This window comes from Lissotriton vulgaris, unplaced genomic scaffold (genome assembly GCF_964263255.1).
Source record: "Lissotriton vulgaris unplaced genomic scaffold, aLisVul1.2 SCAFFOLD_775, whole genome shotgun sequence".
Taxonomy (NCBI): domain Eukaryota; kingdom Metazoa; phylum Chordata; class Amphibia; order Caudata; family Salamandridae; genus Lissotriton; species Lissotriton vulgaris.
This window is the reverse complement of record NW_028248826.1, coordinates 480,350-501,798: the sequence shown is the minus strand read 5'-3', so window position 1 is coordinate 501,798 and position 21,449 is coordinate 480,350. Positions and strand designations below refer to the sequence as shown.

Below are 21,449 nucleotides of genomic sequence, written 5' to 3'. Positions count from 1 at the left end.
GGATGATGAATCCCAAATGCAAAAATACCGCTCGCAAAGGGCCAGATTCTCAGAATCTGGCCCTTTGCGACCGGATTTAACAATGATGAATCAGGCTGTTAACCTGGCATCAGGTGTATTCAACTCTGAGTTCTCTTTAACGAGGAGTAACTTAGTGAATGTAATTTAATTCTTGAAATTCATAGTACCAGACCTGTGGCAGCCAAGATCAAGTAAAGAGATTGACTGCAGCTATTTGTAGTTTCATATTTAAAAAACTGGACCTATTTGCTGTGGAATAAACATGAGTTACTTTCTTCTGAACACCCATCAAATACTAAGCACTGTTAATACCTGATGCTCTAATTAAAGGATATTCAACTCGTCCACCGGGCAGAAGGTCTCTAATACAAGCATCTCTTAGGGTCCCAGTTCTATCATCTGAACCGTCCTTCTATCTATTAGGAAACCTACAGAACCACAACTCCTCAAAGGGTGCAGTTAATCCTAATACTCACAAGTAGTCTGGCTATTTGAACTGAAGGCCTTTACGAATGCCTGGGAAGGTCCACATAATGAACTACTGTCTTGGAGAGATCGCGGCATCGACACTGCCACTAGAATTGAATACAACCTCTAGCACAACAGCTGTACAATATTGGAATATTGAAATAGTATTTTCATATCTCTATAACTCTGCTTGTCTTAAAAATGGTATTAAGTGTAACACGGTCAATGGCATAGTGTGATGTAGAGCTTAATCCATGTTCTTGCGAAGAGTGATGTTTGATACATGTATCATATGAGGATACTATGGTCCCCGTCAGTTTATAGGGGCTGGAGCTGGTGGACTTTGCATTGTTTTGCAGTAGAAATTATTTGGCCCGGGGCGGTGGTGCCCCACCTGGGTCTTGCTGTTGGTATGAGAAGTTGAGAGTATCCACCGCTCTTAACCCAGTAGGTGCCTTAAGAGCAGCAGCTATGGCCATGTCAAGATTCCACTCATTGACATTTGCAATCCAGCCAAACATTGCCATCTTTTGTCTGCATTCTCCCTTGCTTCTCATAGTGGTTTACAAAGTCTTCTGCTGCCACTACAAAGACTTCTCTGCACACCACCACGGTCTCAGTTTTGACCAGACTACCTCTGCGCTCTATCTTGGCCTCTTGTTGTGACTCTCTTCACTCCACCCTGACCTCTGTGACCAACAATGCTATATTTCTTCACCCATCTTGTGATCCATCTGCCACACAGTGCTGAGTGGAGGATAATCCATGTCTGAAGGATTCTCCAATGTCAGTCGGAGTACCCCGGCCCTCCGCTCAACTCCAAGACTGCCATTAAAACTGAGGGACAGTGATCTTTCTGCGCTAGACTCATGAATTTGCCGCTCCTTGAGTAGTCTGGCCCAGGTCTCGTAGAACGCCAAGTGCCTCAATATGTTCCACATTATTAACTGCTGCCAGTGCAACACCTTCTCATCAGTCACCATGTGCCAGCACCTTCAATGTTTGTTGTTCAGCCCTTGATTTCCACAGCTGTGCACTCAGGTGAATGTGCCCGGAAATTGTCTTCTATAGATTGATCCTGGCATCCTTATGTCACTTCTGTCCTGCTGATAAAGCATTGTGTACACCATGGCATAGATGCATCAAGGTAAAATCCTCTCGCAGAGGGGCAGATTCTCAGAATCTGCCTCTTTGCGACCGGTATTTTTGCATTTGGGATGCATCATTCCAAATGTAAAAATCGCAAACTAAGAAATCGCAAAATTGCGATTTACTTGCATTTAAGGAATCTCAAATTGAGATTCCTTAAATGCAATGCATTAAAGTTTAAAAAATAGTGATTTCGCTAATAGGGCTCGCAAATTACCATGAAGTTGAACTTCATGGTAATTTGCAAAAACTTTGAAAATGCACTAAAGTGCATTTTTCAAAGTTTCATGTTGCGCACACACATGCCCTAAGGGCATGTGTGTGCGCAACATATCTGCACAGATCAATTTCAGGGGTGCAACAGGGTGTCCTTTGGACACCCCTGCACCCTTGAAATCGCAATCTCAATTTGCAATTCGCTAATTGCGATTCACAAATTGAGAATGTCTTCCCATTCATTCCTATGGGCCTCTAGGCCCATAGGAATTGAATGGGGAGGTATTCCTTAATTGCGACTCGCAATGTGCGAGTCGCAATTAAGGAATTTTAAGAAATCGATATTTTTTTAGTGATTTCTTCATGCATTGCATTTTGCTATTCCTCAAAAGTGAATCGTTATTTTTCGCTATTAAGGAATAGCAAAATGGGTTCTTGATGCATCTGGGGGTATGCTCTTAACTTTTAACGGTGCTGTTTTGCTTGCACACTTTAGTCTCCTCTACCATAGCGCACGTCCTGCATGAAAATTAACCGTGGGCAGAGAACCCCACTCCACTGGTGGAGCTTGCAGATTTTTGCATGCGCACGCAGCCCTACCAACGAAGTACTTCTGACGTAGGGGATTCTGCAGGACCACGGCGAGGAGGAGGAAGGCAGCTGGAGATGCTGCGATAAAGGTAAGTGTGTTTAATTTACCTTCATTTTTTATATTTCTTTTAAAAATATTTATTGAGGGGGTGGAGGCGCGGAGAGGAGAGGAGCGGAGTTCCACAGAGTTTTTGCCCAACTCAGTGGAGCTCCACGTAGAGCAACTCCGCCCAGGCTTAATAAAAAATGGATCATATTTATTGGAGCCCTGAAGTCACTGCACTGGCTCCCAGGCCATCAGGAGACACAATTTTTGATACTCTATCAGATCCAACGGTGCCTCTGTGAGGCCAGAACTTGGTATTTAAAGCAATCGCTTAAGCTCAACCTTGTAGTGTGATCTAATAAATCCTAATCTACGGGCCCCATTTATGAGTCCTCGTTGCGCCACTGGAACTTTCACTTTATTTTTTTTAAATGTTCTTTTAATTTAAACATAGAAATGATCGACATTGCCGGTTAGTTACAGTGGAGTTGTGTGCCAACGAATATAGGAATACAGTTGATTGCAGAGTACATACCAATAAGACACAGTGGATTACAGTATTTATGGTGTTGTTGGTTCGTCAAATGAGGGGACAACAGGTGGGACACGTATATTCCCCCGATAGAAATTCCATTTGCTCCACACTGCAATCCATTTCTTAGGGCATCCGTCCGTGCAGTGTATACTGTCTTTTCTCTGAGCATGCACCGGTCCATATCTGCCTTCCAGGCCTTTAGTTTTGGCGTGGCCTCTGCCCCCGCAACTGTGCAATGTTTCTTTTCACCACTATTAGGCCCAACGTGACCCATAGTTTGTCTATGCTATTATGATCAGTAGGCTCCCACACATTTAGAAAGCATATTTTGGCTTCAGGCTGTATGACAATGTCTAGCACATTGCTCATACAGTCATGTATCTACTTCCAATATCTCTGAATATACCCACATTCCCATTTTATGTGCATGAATGTGCCAACTTGACCAAATTGTCTCCTACACTTTCCATCATCTGCTCTTCCCATTCGAGCTAATCTTGGCCCAGAGACATAGACTCTATGCAAGATTTTGAGTTGAACGAGGTGCAATCTGGAAGAAATCGCCACCTTTCGTGGGGAGGCCACCATCTCTTGCCACTCCTCGTCGTCTAGGTCCAGCCCATCTCCCTCTGAGTGCTCTCTTGTCAGCCCAAGGGGATCTGGGGTATTATTGATCAACTTTTTATATGTCAGGGATATCGCCTTTACTGGCAAAAATCCGTTATGCAGCCTATCCTCCAATGGAGAGGATTCCGGGGGAGAGGTGCCAGGTTTTAAATTTGACTTGAGTGCGTCCCGGCTTACAGGGATCTAAAATATTCGGTGTTAGCTAATTCATTTTCCCGTTAAAGAGAAGCGAATGTCACGACCTCGCCTTTCTTCCATAATTCTCTGATCTTTGAGATCTCAATTAAGTCTCATTTGTCAAATCCTTTTGAGGTCCCCAAGGTGCCCAACTGTTCTAAGTCCCACAAGGGGGTTTCTGAACCCTTCCCAGGCTTCTGTTGGCTGCATCCCAGACCTGAACTGAGTGCTTTGTTGGCCCTAGTAAGGGATACCATTGGGGTCTAAAGTAAATATCCCTGTTGTAGTTGCCACTGGGTAATAGTCATTTGTCCATTCTGTACCCAGGGTCGTCACCATGTCAATAGGTGCAGTGGTTGCTTGCTGCTAGATCTGCAGCCCAATAATATGTTTTATCATCTGGGAGTCCTATTCCCCAGTCATACCAACCGAGTACCAGTTTGTGCCAAGTTATGTGGGTCTACTATCCCACAACAGTTCCCTCTGTAAGCCCTCTACTTCCTTAAAATATTTCGCTGGAACCAGTTCTGGGGTGTTCTGTAAGGCATAGAGGAAGCGCAGTAACGCCATCATTTTAAAAAGCTCTGCTCTTCTCATCAAGGTAAGCAGCAGCACCCTCCAATTCATGACATCCCGCCTCAATCTCAGTAAGGTAGAAGCAGGTTGTGCTCATATCAGAGTTTGGGGTATATGGTGATAAAGACTCCCAAATATGTGAAGCCCACCTGTGCTATCTGAATTGGACAACCTCTGGGTGGCGAGAAGGATCTCCATTCAGAACAGATAGCTGGGACTTGCTTGAATTAATCATGTACCATGAGTATATACCAAAATTCGTGAAAATAATGAGCACTCTATGGAGCGACGCTTTTGGGGAGGCAAGGTATAAAAGGATATCACTTGCATATAACGAGATGCGGTCCTCCCATCCTGCAGTCCACTTGAGCCCCCTTGTTATGAGATCTTTGTGAATCCATTCTGCCAAGGGCTCCATGGAGAGGGCGAAGAGTAAGGACGAAAACGGACAGCCTCGATGGGTTCAATGACCCTGTTCGAACATCACTTTGTTGACGTTGCAGTGGTGCTATTTTTTCCCCAGGATATTTACAAGGCCACTTCACTGCATGAAAGATGGGTTCCATGGGTGTCGCTGTGGGTGTTCCCATTCAAAACCCATGGAATCTGAAGTCTTCCCAGATTTACCAGAAGGCGTAAACCTGGAATGCGTCTGAATCTAACACCACCCCAGGGGGGGTGTTAGGGAGGCACAACAAGGAGAAATGTTTTCATTTCTCCTTGTTTTTTACCTTTTTAAAAACTTTTTATATGTGTGCTGCAATCTGCAGCACACATTGAAAGAGGAAATCACCTGAATTGATTGTTTGTGAAAATCAATCAGCCCCACAACACAGGCACTCTTACACCATGGTGCAAAGATGCCTGCGTTGACACATGGCAGCCCACTGTGCACCAGCGCAGGGGAAAAGGACAGGAAAGTACCATGTGTCATAGATACAGATCATTCCTGCCCTTTTATTTTGACGTAGGGCAGCACAGCAAAATTCTTTCTGGCACTGCCCTACGTCAAAACCTGATAAATGAGGCCCTCAGTCTACAGTCCAGTTTGCTATGGACATTTTGTGCAAGTATTAAACGAACATATCTATTTTGTTTGATAAATTCATGTTGCTCTTTGATTCTTTATGCATTACCAATAATTTGTATTTGGCTTCTTACATATGTCCTTAGCGAACCAAGTTCTTAGACACTGCTTCTGACTTTAATCCATTTATTCTATAAATACATGATTATCAGTATGTGTGCAGGTGCTAGTTCGGCCTTCACTAGGTTAACCATTTATTTATGCATATAAGTCTTTAGTAATTCCCTAAAGGCGCGAGGATTACTTATGGTGCATACATGAATGGGGAGCACATTCCACAACTTGTTGCCACATATAAAAAAGTACAACGTCAGATCTTTTTACTTTCACCTGTGAATTTTGACTACTGAAAGCAGATGACATCTTCAACTGAAAGTCACTGTAAACCCAGGTCAAAATGATGAATGAGAGGGGGAATTTGACCCTGAATACTAATTCACTGGCATGTCCTCTTTTATTAGAGGACCCTCAAGGTCTAACTAATACCAGGCTGGAATTTCCTCACCTCCAGAGTAACAGGTATACTCAATATTGGTAACCTATTGGGAGGGGAAGCACTAGATCAACCAAAATAGTAACTCCTGCATGTTGTTCTAATTTTTAATGATAAAGTATGCTAAATTGAACATTCTCTTCCTGTCAAAACAATTACACTTAAAACCTAACACACTAGGACTCTGGAAAAGCAAATCGATTAGAGAAACAAGTCTATAAAAGCCATTAAAACGTTGAGAGACTGATTACATGTTAACATGGTCATCCATGGTCAGACATGAAGCTTTCTGTTGATGTTGTCAACGCTTAACACTAAAATATAGTTTCTTTGTTTTCCATTATAAATCACTTAAAGATTCCGTGATCTTGAGCAACTTAGATCATTTGGTGGTTTGGCCAGACCTCTGCACATTTGCGACTTTCAGTAGTTACTCCATGACCTTTTCCTCTCTTTTCATATTCAGCTTTATTCCTGTGCAGGCCCTTCAAGAGCCAACACCAGAAGCGCAATAACTAAAACCTGTTGTGAATCTCTCCCTCATTCCCAGCCTAATTAACTTAAGTAGTGGGAGGCCAGATGAAGTGCACCATCCAGACACTTCTATATTTCATCCGCTCTTCTGGGATAACGGGAGGTCGACGTAAATTACACATTTTAATATTCTAGCTCGGCTTTTAGCGTAGCGTCGCTTAAATTAATTTCCTGGTTCCATAATTCACAATGACTGTACCCATTTTAGAGCTCTCACATAACAGAGAGACACGGAAGAGCTCTGTAGACAACGTACTTGTGGGCATATCTGAGTCGAGAGCTCGCCCCTGCTAGGGTGAGTTTGAGGACTACGGGGCATATTATCAAGCCTGTGCGCTAAAATTATCGCCGCTTTATCGGCCGTTTTCGGCCGATAAAGCGGCGATAATGGGCTTGATAATATGCTCTGTGGAATTCCAATCGAAGCCCTTGTTAGATGTCTTCACATCTAACATGTGCTTCGATTGGAATTCCATAGAGCATATTATCAAGCCCATTATCGCCGCTTTATCGGCCGAAAACGGCCGATAAAGCGGCGATAATTTTAGCGCACAGGCTTGATAATATGCCCCTATATTTTAATGACAAGACCTAACAGAAGAAATCTTAAAAGTCTCCTCAAGCGTTCTTGAGCATTGCAGACTTTAACGTGGGAAGAGAACCTTAAAACGTGGACTTCATTCGTGCCCTCGCTGTATGAGTTCAGTCACTTGACATAGATGCGATTTTCAATGTATGTAATGCCATTTTGCAACTGTATAGAGCAATTGCCCATGTAATATTATGTAATTCTCGCTTAGCACTATAGGAGCCAATCGAGACATTAAATGCCACGGTTACAATCACTGGACTGAAACAGCTGTCAGTATGTGTCTCTAGAGTCTAAAGGCATTTTTGTAATCATGTCATGGCAAAATGTCAACACGCGAGTCTTTTATTTCTCCAAGTTTCAAGCTTAGCTTAACGGGTAGCAGTTTTTCTTTAGATGTTAATGCCCTTGGAATGCTGGACATCTGGCCAATCAGAGTATGTGGTTCTGTATTTGTATGTTCAGGTTGCTAATAAGCATCAGTTCAAAAAGGCAATCATTTAAGCTGTTTAAATATTTAATGGACAGCATGTATGAGGGATTTAAATGGCTGAGCGCAAATAACTTCCCTGGGAATGACTGGGGCTGGCATCAGGCTTCCCCAGTATGTTTTTAAATGAGATTATGTGCTTTTCAAAAAGGCTTGTTTGAGGAGAAGAGGCCCCTCCCACTCACTGCCTGTCAGATAAGTAACTATTTCGAGCGCATGCTGCTGCTGGGGGTGGAGAGGGTGGGTGGCGGGGGTGTTTCCTACCGGCTCTCCGGAGCCAGTTAATTCAGCACCTCGGTCAGCGAGGAGGCAGTATGCTGGCAAGCTTCGAGCCAGAAACAACCGTAGCTCTGCAGAGCCCTGCCGAGGAAGAGACGCGGCGTCTGAGAACCGCTGCAACAAAGGGTAATAATTACCCAGCCCTTGTCCCGGAAACCTGCCGCCAGGAGTCCACCCTGGCTGTGCCCTGAACACAGGCAACGACCGGCGTCAGCACCAAGGACAGCGGCGTCGGCTCTCCTCAGGGCTGCCGGCTGCTTCTACCGGAGGAAGGGAGGCTGAGCGAATTCAGCACCGTAGACGCAGCGTCCCGTTGGCCGGCCGGCGTGGGCTGGGACTGAAGGCTTTCAGCACCGCGGACAGAGCCAGGAGGACACTAGTGGAAACATGGCAGCCGAGGTAAGAGCCGCAGCCTGCCTGCACAACAACACGGGCATGGGAGATCCCGCCCCGGGGACACGGTTCACGCAGCAGCAGGAGGAACTCCCGAATGCCTTGTAATGGGGAGCAGCGCGGTGCAGGCACACTATACAGCCAGGCCAAGCCCTGTAAGACCAGGGAGCAGGTCAGAAGACCAGGCTATTCAGACGCATGGCCAGGGGTCATACACCCCTTAGAAAGGGCACAGAGGTGAGCAAGTCATTTACACGATACGGGCAAGGTGTAGGATATGGTTAACTCTGGGCAGGAGCCCACACACAACATGAACAAGTAAACCCCTAACACTGGGGGAGCGCTAGTCACAGCTGGACATGCGGCATTGGCTGGACATCACACCCCACATAACACCAAAAAGTGGCAGAAAACAGGTTATACCCACAGCATGACCAAGGCTTATTATATCACTCACTCTGGGGAGCAGCAGAGATCCAACATGACAAAGCAAGGAAGAGATATCTCTCACCACTACCTGTGATGACCGGTTACTCACCGGTAATATTCATTACTCCGAGTCGTAGCCCTCCCCGTCCCAGTCCTTACTAATGAGCATAGCTCCTCCCACCAGAAACTCCCAAGCAACTAAAAACCCATCCCTTCCCTCCAGGCCACACCCACACCCTAAGGCATATAATCATGTGACCCGCCCATCCACATCCTGTACTACCAAGCACAAGAAGCCGAACAGGGAGGGAGGGATGGGAACCAGGACTGGGACGGGGAGGGCTACGACTCGGAGTAATGAATATTACCGGTGAGTAACCGGTCATTACCTCCTCGTCAGCCCTCCCCGTCCCAGTCCTTACTAATGAGCAGATACCAAAGCAAGAATCGGCTTCACATAGCAGAAAAACAGACTCAAGCCGCACAAGCAGAAAGTCACACAACCTGAGCGGAACGCAAGCCAGCGTTCCCAAACCCAGGAGACACAGTCCCACATATCACACAATGACTACAGGACATAAAAGCACGAGCAGAACACCCAGCAGCATCCACACAGAACACGGCCAGGGAGCCCCATCCCGGAAGCAAGCCCAATGAGCAGCTACCCCAGAGGCGAGAAACCTCGAACCGACCCAGGCGTCAACACACCACAAGCCCAACAGCAGGCCGCACAGCCAACACAGCCACTGACGGAGAGCAGCCACAGAAGGCCCCAGAACACGACCAGCCAGCCTAAAGGCAACAAAAAGGGAACACCACCCCATAAAAAAAGGCACAGCAGGAAGGAGGCACACCGCCAGAGCCCGCACAACCGCCAAACAGAGCAGCAGCACCCAAACCCCAGTAAGAGGTACAGGACAGAAAACAGGCAGAACCAGAAACTCCAACAAGGAGCAAAGGAACGAAAGAACGGCGCCAGGAGGAAACAACCCCACAACCATCCGGACGCCAAGGGGCGCACCAGCCCAACGCCCGAACCCCGAAAGGCCAACCATCCGCCCACAGAGCTCGCAGGGAGGATACAGGCCGACCCAAGTCGAAGCCAATCACCCAGAAACCCAAGACAAGCCCCGGAATCCAATGCAGACACACCCTGTGTCAGACAGCAATCCAGGAAAGAAAACCCCATGACAGGCACAGGACAGGAGAGGCGAAGGGCTCCCGAACTGAGAAAAAACTCAGCCAGAACACCCCAAAGCCAGGAGGTCCAGACACACCACAGCCAACCCGCAAGTGGACCAGACACCCCGAGACATAGGGGAAACAACAAGGGACCACCGGCAAACACCAGCAAGGCCCCACCGCCAACCACAACAGAGGGAGCCAAGGCCACCCAGACCAAACTGGAGCCACCAGGACAAACGAGGCCCGACCCAGTCCAACCCGCAGCAGGACCCACGGAACCAGCGCAAACGGGGGAAAAGCACACAGCAGGCCTCCGTACAACAGAAGGACAGGGCAACCACCCCGCAGACAGAGCCTGACCAAACCAGAGAACAACCTCAACCCAAGGCACTCCCCGGAGAAGCAAAACAGGCCCAACCACGAGACACTGAACCTGGACAGCAAGAGGCATAACTCGGACAGGGAGGGAAACACCCCACGCAGGAGAGCCGCCCCGGGAAGAAAAAACCCCCGCGAGACGAAAAGACCAAGGGGCCACAAGGAAGAAAACGCCCCCCCCTTCCGGCCGAACAGCCGAACCGTCAAGGGAAGCCATCCCAGCACAACAAAGGCGGACGACCAAACACACCACCAGCACACAGTCCGACTAGACCCCCACGAACCTCAGGAGGAACCAAGGCAGAAAGAGGCCAGGCCAACCGACCAAGGGACAGACTGAAAGCACAGGCAATCAGGCTACAACCCCAGACCAGAGCGAGCCAGCGCCACCAGAGGCACAAGAGCAGCAACAGCACCCCGGGCCACATGAAAGCACCACACGAACGCAACAGCACCCGGCATACCCAGGCGACCTCCCAACCAGGCACCAACCAGGCCAGAAACTGCAGAACCCCAGATCCTTCAAACAAGATCAGGTGCACCCAGGCAAGCAAGGCCAAAGGCACAAAACCCCCATGGGACACTAAGAAAGCAGAGGCAGGAAATGAACCCACCGTCCAGCGGGAGCCTGCAACAGCAGAGGCACAAAACACTCCACAGAGCACTAGAGCCCAGGTCAGAGAACCAACGTCTCTCAGGACCCAAATGGATAGCCCCGCAAGAGGCCCAGTGCAAGACACGCCAGGGGGAACAAGAGCCACCGGGCCCAAGGACAAACCTCACAGCAGCAGGAAACAGCCGCCGAACATGGAGCCGCCGGGGAGTAGAGGAAGACCGAGCCCCCAACCACCACCGTAGTCTGCGGGGCACCGTCAGGAAAACCCCACCAACCGAGGTGCCGAAACCACCCCACGAACAGCAGCACATTCCAAACCGACGCAGGAGGCAGCAAACACCCATTGAAAGGGCCCAAACCGGAAGGAAAGAAGAGGAAGAATCAACCTACCGAACAAGGCAGAGAACACCCGGAACCCCCTAGTAGGCAAAGAAGCCGCGGGAACCGGCAAAAGAAGAATGTGTCCCGGAGAACCAGAAGGATCGACGAGGGAGACACAAGCATGCAGCTGCCATAACCAGCACCGGACAGCAGACTCCAGAAGGGCCCCGGAACAGAAACAGGAGCGAGTACACCCCCCGACCCTGCCGAAACACTTGCACTCACAACACCGCCCCCTCAGAAACGAGCCCCGAGCCAAGAGCCCGCCACAGTGCCTGAGAAATGGGAAAAAAGGGCAGCACAGAACACAGCCAGTAGCCCAGCCCAACAAGGAGGGACAAGAAGAAGAGGAAGCACCCCGTAGACCCTGGGACAAGAGGAAGGAAGGGACACCCCGGCCCCATTCCATACCACCAAAGGGCAGGGCCACCAAATTAGAATGAAACGCCGCCCAAAAGCAGGCGCACAATCCCACGGATCCCAAAATAGTAAAGAGCCCGCAAAGGGAAGCACCATTAAGGGAGTCCCCCAAGCAGTACCGTCCACCAAGGCAAAACCCAGCGAGCAGACACAGAGGACCCAGCCACCGTCGCCATCGCACCAAGGGTTGCAAAGGAAAAAGACTGCCCAGAAATGCAACTGCAGTCCCAACCCGGAAAAAGAGGCAGAGGGACCTACAACCAGCAAACCAGCACAGAAAAAACGGACAGACACACGAAGTGACCGACCCAAAAGCCAGGGCAAGACGCAGCCCGGACCGCAAAACCAGAGGTAGCACAAGCCAGCTTCAAGGTCCCCCATCCCGCAAGACCACAGGAGAAGAAGGAACCGCAACCACGGACACCACCAGGCACCGAGCTGCCACACCAGCCACCGGGATCCACTCGCTACCCAGCCAGGACACCCCAGCGAACCACCGTAAAGGAAACCCCAATCGTCCAGAAACCGGGGAAAGGCATGTCCACCAAACATCCCCCACACCCCCTCCTGCACAGCATACACAGAGACCGAGGAAAGGGGAGGCCCACAAGCCCCAACAACAGGTGAATGGTGAAAAAGTCCACAGACTGTCCACCCACCCAGGGCCTATGGAACCAAAAAGCGACCCGAACACGGAACAGAAAACCACGAAGGCTCGCCCCCCCGGACCCAACCAATCCAAGACAGGATCCACCCGGCAGAAGCAACCTGACCATGCCCAAAGGAAGGAGCAGCGGAAGACCCAGCGACCACCACCTCCCCGTGACAGCAGAGCCCATACATGCCAAAACCACACATCTCGAACAGGGGCACAGAACAGAGAAAGTAGCGCCCAGACCAAGCAATGCAAGATCCACAAGGGCCAATCAGGGAATGCCACACCCCCCCCAGGCCAGCAGGCCAGTCCAAACAAGACAGAAAGAGGGAGCCCGGGACTCCCCCAAACCCCAAGGTCCCGCCAAAGCAGTAACACAAATGTACCCGAAACAACAGGCATCTAAGGGGAATAAAAAAACTGTCGCCAATCAGACCGACACACACGTACCTGAAAGGAGGCCAGACCGCCACACCACTGGCGAGCAGAGAAGCCAGCCGTGCACAACACACCACCCTTCCCACCCTAGGCGAACATGCCAGGGCAGGGAACCAACCCGGAAGAGGGGAGGCCCCAGCAGGAAGACAAGCCGCTCTACCACCACAGGACACCGCCTTAAACAAAAGCAATGCCCCCAAAAAAGGGCAGAGAGCGACCCACGGCAGGAGAAAGAGGCCAGGGGAGGAACCAAGGACACGCAGCCCCAGCACACAGAGTCCCGACCCCCAAAAGTACAAGCCCCATGCATGTGTCATGAGGCGCAGCCCAATTTTACCAGAACACCAGGGCGCCCCCAAACTGAAGGACAAACGGAACGCAATTAAATGCATAAGGACACTTGAATAGCGCACTACGCACCCGCAAGGGTTGGAATAGGCACCGAGGCAAGAATTATCGGGTCCGTGGAAGTTCGAGCCCAAGACCCGCCGAGGCGGGCCCTAGAAAGAACAGGCAGCCCGAAACAGGACCGAAAGAGAGAGCAGCTTCCACATGTAAAGCAACCTGCCTCCAAACAGACACGGGAACACGAACTCCTGGACATTCCAAAGGAAGCATACAGGCACAGCATTGCCACCACGGCCCACTGTGTGAACCAAAGAGACGCCCCCTAAAAAGGGGCAGGGAGCGACCCGCGGCCAGAGGACACGAAGCCCCGGTAGACAGAGCCCCGCCCATGTAAATGAACAAAGCGTTTCCCCGCAGGGAAATTGCAGAGTCCGTTCTTGCGGCCGCCTTATACAATGCTCTGTGCGCATCCAGTACGATATCTGCATCGTGTACCGCCACCCAGGTAACAAAAACAAAAAAGGAAAACACGGGCCCGAGACGAGCACCGAGCCCCCAAACACACCTCCCAGGAGGAGCCAAACCGCCACGCCACTGGCGAGCAGAGAAGCTAGCCGCGCCCAACACACCCCCCCTCCCTCCCCGGGTGTACCCGCTAGGGCAGGGAACATACCCGAAAGAGGGGAGGCCGCAGCAGGGAGACACCACCCCACACCAGGCAGTCAAGGCCCCCCAACCCCACGGTCCCGCTAAAGCAGGGACTCAAAAGTACATGACAAAAACAGGTACAACAGGGGAACAAACGGCTGCCCAGCAGGCCGTTTCACACTCACCCGAAAGGAGGCACCGGTCCAGTACCCCCACGACGAAGTTGCCAGGAAATGAATTCCGCAGAAAAAACAAACAGGATGTGGATGGGCGGGTCACATGATTATATGCCTTAGGGTGTGGGTGTGGCCTGGAGGGAAGGGATGGGTTTTTAGTTGCTTGGGAGTTTCTGGTGGGAGGAGCTATGCTCATTAGTAAGGACTGGGACGGGGAGGGCTGACGAGGAGGTAATGAGCAGGTGATAGCAGTCTGTCACACAGAGAACACTAGTGATCCCATTCACTGTAACACCGGGAGGGGCAGAACACAGGCTAGACGCGCAGCACCCGCAAGGAGTGATGTACCGCCATCTGGGGAGCAGTAAAGAGCCAGCAAATGACAGAGCATGGACAAGAGATCTCACACCCCAAACACTAGCAAGTAATTCACACAAGCGCTAGTGATCATTCCCCCCAAAACCCTGGGAAGCAGCACGGAGCAGACTTGTCACTCAGAGTGGGCCAGTGATATTACACCTCTAACACTGGGGAGCGGGAGAGAGCCAGCTGTTCACACAGCTTGTGTTCGTGAACATACACCCCAAAACACAGGGGAGCGACATGGATCAAATACACACACTGACTGTGACAGAGAGCTGACAACCCTAACATAGCGGGGGAGGTAGAAGGCAAGACATTTACACACAATGGAGAAGGGAATGTTAAATGTGTATCTCTTGGTCAGGGGAGCAGCAGGGACTCAACAAGTCACGTAACATGGCCAGGATACATCACATTGCTAACACCGAGGACCAGCACACAGGAGGCATTTTGCCACAGCATGGGAACCTCCATACTTAACATAATGCAACTGTGCAGAGCACGCACATATCAAAGCAACTGCAAGTGTACTCAGATCCCTAACACTAGGCAGAAGTATAGAACAGATAAGAAACCCATTACACAGAACGGATCCTCAATGACTGGAGCTGTTTTGCAGAAACTTTTGAACGAAATGAAGAACTCTGATTGAAAGTGACAGAAATGAGCCAAAAATTCACTGAACATATATTCATTCATTTCGTTAAAAAAATTAAATACGATTTGAAATCAGATTTTACAAAAATATACATTATATTTGTATTTCTAGTGGTCTATTTCAAATGTTGAGTTGATTTCAGCACTTAAAATCTCACAGTTTCTAGAAATATGCAAAAAAATAAGATATAAGCATTTCACTTTTGGCTCAGGGAGGGAGGCTGTGTGCCCCCTACCCATTCAAATAAAAAGTTGGCCCTGGGGACTGTGGTTCCCGGGGCTGCTAAAGGCTCGAGTAGGGTGATCACACCCCCTCTGCATTTGGTAAAAGCTGGCCCCAGGAGATGGAGTCCCCAGCCCCAAATGGGCTTGGCGGGGTCCCCCCCACCCTACCCTCCCATAATATATATTTAAAAAGTTACAGGCCACCATTTTATTTTGTGAACCTGTGGAAGTCCTCTTAAATCATGGCAAAATGCAAAAAAAAATCTTTTTTGGCCATGGTCAGTCCCTCTGGGTTGCCTCCCCACGAAGGCTTTGGGGACAGGGTACTCTTACTCTTACCCCCTCAAATATAAAAAAAAAAAGAAAATTGCAAGACAGAGGACTAAGTTCCCAAGTCCTGTAGTGGCTGCCAGCAACATTTTTCTTCATACTGCTGACACCAAACAGAGCCTTGTTCCTGCAGAGAGCAAGTTAGACGAAGAGTAAAGAAACCTTGGGCCAATCAGAAGGCTCTATTTCTTAAAACTGGGTTCAAAAGACTTTTGCAGGAGTCCCTCAAACCCAACAGTATAGATGTACAAACATTTCTGGAGGTTAATATCACCAAACTACTGAACAGATTTGCAACCAATCACAAAAAGCACACTTTCTGGACCAAGATCCAGTTTCCTGTCAATTTTGGTGTAATTCTGTTCTGCAGTTTTTGCGGTAGTGCTTCTTAAAAAGGTCTATGGAAAATGTATGAGGATTTAGCATTTTGGGACCCCCTTTTTGTCCTCTGCCTCCCACTCGACGAATCATCCTTAAGCTTTCCAGGCACTAACTAGGCAAAAAAGACAAACCTTTTGGAATGTGTTGTGGAGATTTCTCAAACGGCACTAAAGTTATTAGCAAAACAAAAAGGCATTTCATGTCGAAATAAATAATCTTAGAGCACCTGGTTGTATTAACTCACAAAGTAAGGAAGTACCCCAAAGCAGTAAGGACTATATTACTCTTCTGCACCATGTGATCAGATGAGATCAAAGGATGGACTAGGCTGTTGATATGACAGTGGTTGGTATGGGGAGCAATGTAGAGAGGCAGACACCTGCGGGATGACTTTGTGTGCCCAGGGGGAATTTTCTGGCTCCACATCTGCTTGTGAAATAAGCCATCACTCGCCAAGGGCTGGAAATGCAAAACATGGAGTATCCAGCCAGCCATGAAAACAGTTGCTAAGGCAATGCATAAATATTTAGTTCGGAAATGTGCATGCCGCTAATGATTTGTTTGTGTGGGTTTAGTCTGGCTGTAGCTCGGTTGGATAGAGAGGTAAAATAGGTATCCAATTGCTTCCTTTCAGTCAGTTTGTCTATTCTGAAAAGGCTGTTGTGATTTGTGCTGTTTCAGCTCCAGTGTAGAGGTTGAGAAGAACTGGCAAATCACAGCAAAAATAAAACTGTTTGCACCTGAGTAAATAATTTTCCTAGAATTGAGTTCATAACCTTGCATTATTCTAACTTTGAAGGGATGCCCACAGTAGTGGCTGTACTGCTATGGCATTGGAGCTTCACCCCCAAAACTTGGAAAGTAAAATAATACTTAAACAGGCTTTAGATATGTTTTATTATAGTTTTATTTTTCTTCTAACTTAGGGCCCCATTACGATGGCTGGCGGACAAAGTCCGCGGCCACCGTAATGGATGACGGGACCGCCCACCAGGCCAATTGGGATGCAACCGCCACCCTGGCAGTCGCATCCAGCATCTTCATCATTGTGGCAGGCGGTTCTGTAAGCAGCACCCACCCCAATGTTAAAGTGGCATGTTGTGCATTGCCATGCACAACGTGACAGGCAAAGCGCAGTGCCTGCCACCTTGTGCGTGGCAATGAAGGGGGGTACCATAGGTACCCTCCAAGTGCACCACCCACCACCGCAACGGGCCTCCAAGGTGATTCACCATATGCCTTTCCATGGTGGACTTTCCATTCGCGGCGGTACCCCCGCCATGCTAATATTGCGGGGGTAAGTGGCGGTCGGACGGGGAGTTATGGCAGCAGATCACCACCGCCGGTTGGGCGGTGGCAATCCGTCTGCCATCATAATTGGCCCCTAAGTGTGCCAAGTCTTGGGGGTGGGGTAAGGGGATGATAGCCACAGAGGAGGAGTGGTATGCACTGCCTTCAGTATGCTTGTGGGTTTGGCTGGCCATCCCATGACGTCCAGACCAACAGGCGCACTGAAGCTGTCTCCAACCAAAGCTGTGTTGCCGGGGTGGAGACAGCAGGCACAGGCTCCCAGTCTCACTCCGAGTGCAAATCGAGGGTCCTCGGGGCAATCCTGATGCTGTTATCATGCTGCATGAAAGCAGCATCAGGATTAGCCACAGTGGATTCTGTGAGCCAGTCGGCTGAGGAGCAGAAGAGCACGATTCAGCTGGATGAAGGTAAGGTCTTATTTTTTGTTTTTTTCGACATAGCCCTACACCTTCCCCCGCCACTCTGCCCCGACAACAGTTGTCACTAAATGCTCATTTCTTGTTGATGAAATTAACATTGCCGTCCTTCCGGAAAACAATTGGCCTCAATTACAGTTTTATGAACAGGGTACTCTGCCAGAAACATGGAATTCCGCATCAAGCTGACATTCCACCTGCTCTATGTTAAGCCGGACAGACCATTATGTTTCCGCCGGTGATGCACCTGCTGGATCTGCTGACAAAAACCTTACAATGGACTTGGGCCTGTCAGTGTAAGCACATCAGACCATCAACCATTATTAGGGCGGATGATATTAATTAAATTATTCTATTTGGGACCACCAGGAACATCAGAAAAAATAAAAAAGACTCCCAGGGTGTCAGGGTCATTAACTGTTTTGTTTTCAAAAAAGAATTCCTGCTATGGGAGTTTGCAGAAAGGCTGCATGAAACATGGCAGTCGCTCAGCAAGCTTACCAGGTCTTTAAATGGGTGGCGGTGGTGGTGGCTCATCTGAAGGCATAGCGATCTCTATTTGGTTGGTGAACAGCTCTAAATATGGGAATTGGTAGTTCCTCTAGGTGGGAGATGAAGTTACCTCTGCCCCCTGGAAGAGGGTTAGTTACCAGCCAATCTTTAATTGAGACCCAATGGCTTGTATCCAGACAGACATGGGTAGCAAAACTGAATGCAATCTGGTCCAGAGTCCAACAAGACCTAATAGAACACATTGGAAACAGCCTTTGCTCTCATTTATAAGATCTTGGCCTAAGACCAGCGAATTGTATTCAAGTAACAAAAAATGTCCACGAGATATAGGACAATAAACCAATCTAGGGGGCAGGGGCAGGTATTGGGACATATGCATATTTGTGATGATGACATTATTTGTAGCCAATTTGGAAAAGCTGGTAAATGCTGATTTTCTTGCTCTAGAAATGCAACTATGGCTCAACCTACCTTCTGCCTTTTCACACAAATGCTAAAGCAACAGTTTTCCAATAGATTTGAACCTCTGACAAACAACATCAGTAACTGTATCTAATTTCTGACCATCATTAGCTATGTCACCAACATTACTGCATAACTGCTCAGGTGCCTCTCCTCAAACCAGTAACCATCAATCTCATGGCCGCCATCATCCTATTGACCACATCATATGCCTAAAAAATGTGACCAGTCAAACTATGATTATGAGAACCCATTCCTAGTTTCCCACTACCTGGTGCCAAAAATCAACTATGGCACATAGGGAACATCTGGTGAATTCCACTGGAAGTTCCACAAGGTTGAACGTCTTTCCCCTCTGCTCTCCCTCAATGCCACAATCGTAAGCAGAATATTCTCTAATGTGAAGTTTGCTTTTAAATGCTCACAGATGACACTCAAATCTGCATAGTCATCTAAACCCCAATTAACTCACAACCAGGATGGAAACATAATACACAATAGTTACCTGACACTGTGTGGTTACAATGTCCACTGCTCAACCCAGCCAAAGCAGAGATCTTACACTTGCCCACCTATTGGTTACCTGCTGGACCTTCTACTGTCTTGTGATCTCCATCCTAGCCCACCACAGCATTGCACTCTAATGTTCTGCGTTGACACTGAGGTGAGCCCCTTTACCTCACCTCAGTGGTACTCAAACACTTGATAAATATTCATGAGTACCACACCAATGTCACCTTTCATAGCATCAAGCCCCATCTGAAAACCTTCTCAGCAAGATCCTCATTCATATAATTTGTTCTAACCTGTTGACAAAGTACAATAACTGTGCCAACCAGGTCCTATTTGTATGTTGTAGTTTACCATCTGATATTCATCTGACCATTCCTCCAGGATGCAAGCTTAACATCATTTCACTGGGCTGAAAGAGCTAAGCACCACTTTTACATTCAGGGTTTTTATCAAGGTGACTCCCACCACTGAATGGTCCTCCCAGCAGAAATCAGACAATTCAGACCACCACAAAGACTACAAGAAGAGTCTCAAACAATACTATGTATCACCTGCTCTCCCATGGCAGGGTAAATATAGTTCTGTCTTATTTCTTCCTGTATATTTGTATTGCAATTGCTACTGCTTAGATTAGTTTACCTGCTAAGTCTCATATGGTTCTTGGAGTGAAGAGCCAAACATGTGAGAGGCAAATCATTTGAATGGCATGTTTATGTCAGTGTGTTTGGGGGAAAAATACAGTGATTGATTAAGCTGACTAGATGTATTGAAATATGGTAGTATTCCGGAGATGATTTATTTAGGGGTAGGCTACATTTTTGCTGTTTTCTTTTCTACTTTTGTTTTTGTAATGCTATTCACAGTGAAAACACATTTACTCAGGCCCAACTTTTTCTAGACTTTCCTTAAGTAATTAGGTTGTTAGAAAGTGGGTAGTTAGTTGAGGGGGTGGAAGCCCAACTCAAATAATAAACACAATCGTTGTCAGGGTGAACCACAAAAGTCACTAAAACACCCTGTGCTTAACCCACTGGCAGCTTGGCATAAAAGCAGTTAGGCTTAAATTAGAAGCAATGTATACATTATTTATGCAGCACTCAGACAGTAATCACATGAAAACACATCACTAGTAACACCCTAAACCCATTTAGAAAAATAGAGTACATTTTAATTAATAAAATAACACCAGAAGAATAGAAATCAAATCAGCAGAACCAGAGACATGAGTTTTTAAAATTCTTAGGTGAAAATAGAGCCATAAAGCACAAAGCACCACTCACATTTATCTGCTCGCACTGGACAGCGGTAAAGGGACACGTTCAGGCCAACTGGAATGAAGTGCTGGTTGAATACAGGAACCAGGTTCCTCCTGTTTAAGAGTTTCCTTTCCAAGTCCGTGCAAGGAACAGCCGTTCGCATTGGCGGGGTCCAGGTGGAGGTTGTTGGCATGAGAGCCAGGTTGCGCATCATGAACTGCCACTGTTTTAACACCAGGCAGCATTTGTCACTGGAGATTCGCATTGGTCAAAGTCATGGACGAACACTGTTTGTGCAAACCGCAGGTCCTGCTGGAGCTTTGCATTGGCAGTAGTCACGGCCGGTCAATTCTTGGCATGAAGAGGTCACTTTGTGGGTGTGAGAAGCCACAAACATCTGCATCTTCATCTTTTCTTCTGGGGGAGTATACTCTGGTGACAGGCAAATTACCATGACCTGAGGAGCAGCTCTTAGGGATCAGGACTCACTCCAGTAGAAACCAGCATCAATGTTCAGGCAGGTCACGCTGGTGTTGGACAGCTGGTCAGTTGCAGGAAGCCCTCTGGACCCTGTCACACCTCAGACAGGATAGTCAACTGACCCCTGGACTCACTTCTGGAGAGCTTGGGTTCAAGTCAAGCAGGTCCAATCTTCCTTCTTCAGACAGCAGGTCATTCCCTATTCTAAATCATCCACAGATCCGGGAGTGTTCTGATAAGATATTCTGAAGGTACCACTTTTATCACCAGTGCCAGCCTGTGGGTTGGGGGGACACACCCTTCTTCAAACCTTCCCTCTCTTCCTGTGTTTGGATCCAAACTGTCTAGAGTAAAAAAGAGCGGGCAGGCTTGGGTGTGAGCTGCATTTGTCAGTGGCAGAGAAGGTGGCCCTTAGAAGAGATGAAGAGGGTGGTCAAGCCACGAGGCAACCCTATGAAGCTCAGGAAGAGCTGAGTACAAACCCGCAGGACATCCTTCTCAGCAGAGAAACACCCTGCTGTGTGACAAAGGCCATTTCTCCCATGGCTGGAAGGAATCTTCAAAATACCACAGGGAGCCATTAACAGTTGTGTGACC

At 48.3% G+C, this 21,449-nt stretch overlaps 1 protein-coding gene across 1 annotated transcript in view; it reads left to right on the top strand.

Annotated features, from left to right (window-relative positions):
- Positions 1 to 7,910: 7,910 nt before the first annotated feature.
- GOLGA7B (golgin A7 family member B) overlaps positions 7,911 to 21,449 on the top strand; it is a 173,322-nt gene continuing 159,783 nt past the window's right edge. Inside the window, exon 1 of the mRNA XM_086950193.1 lies at positions 7,911 to 8,277. Within this exon, the coding sequence (XP_086806319.1) occupies positions 8,266 to 8,277 (12 nt within the window). The 5' untranslated portion in view covers positions 7,911 to 8,265. The remainder of the gene's footprint in view (positions 8,278 to 21,449) is intronic.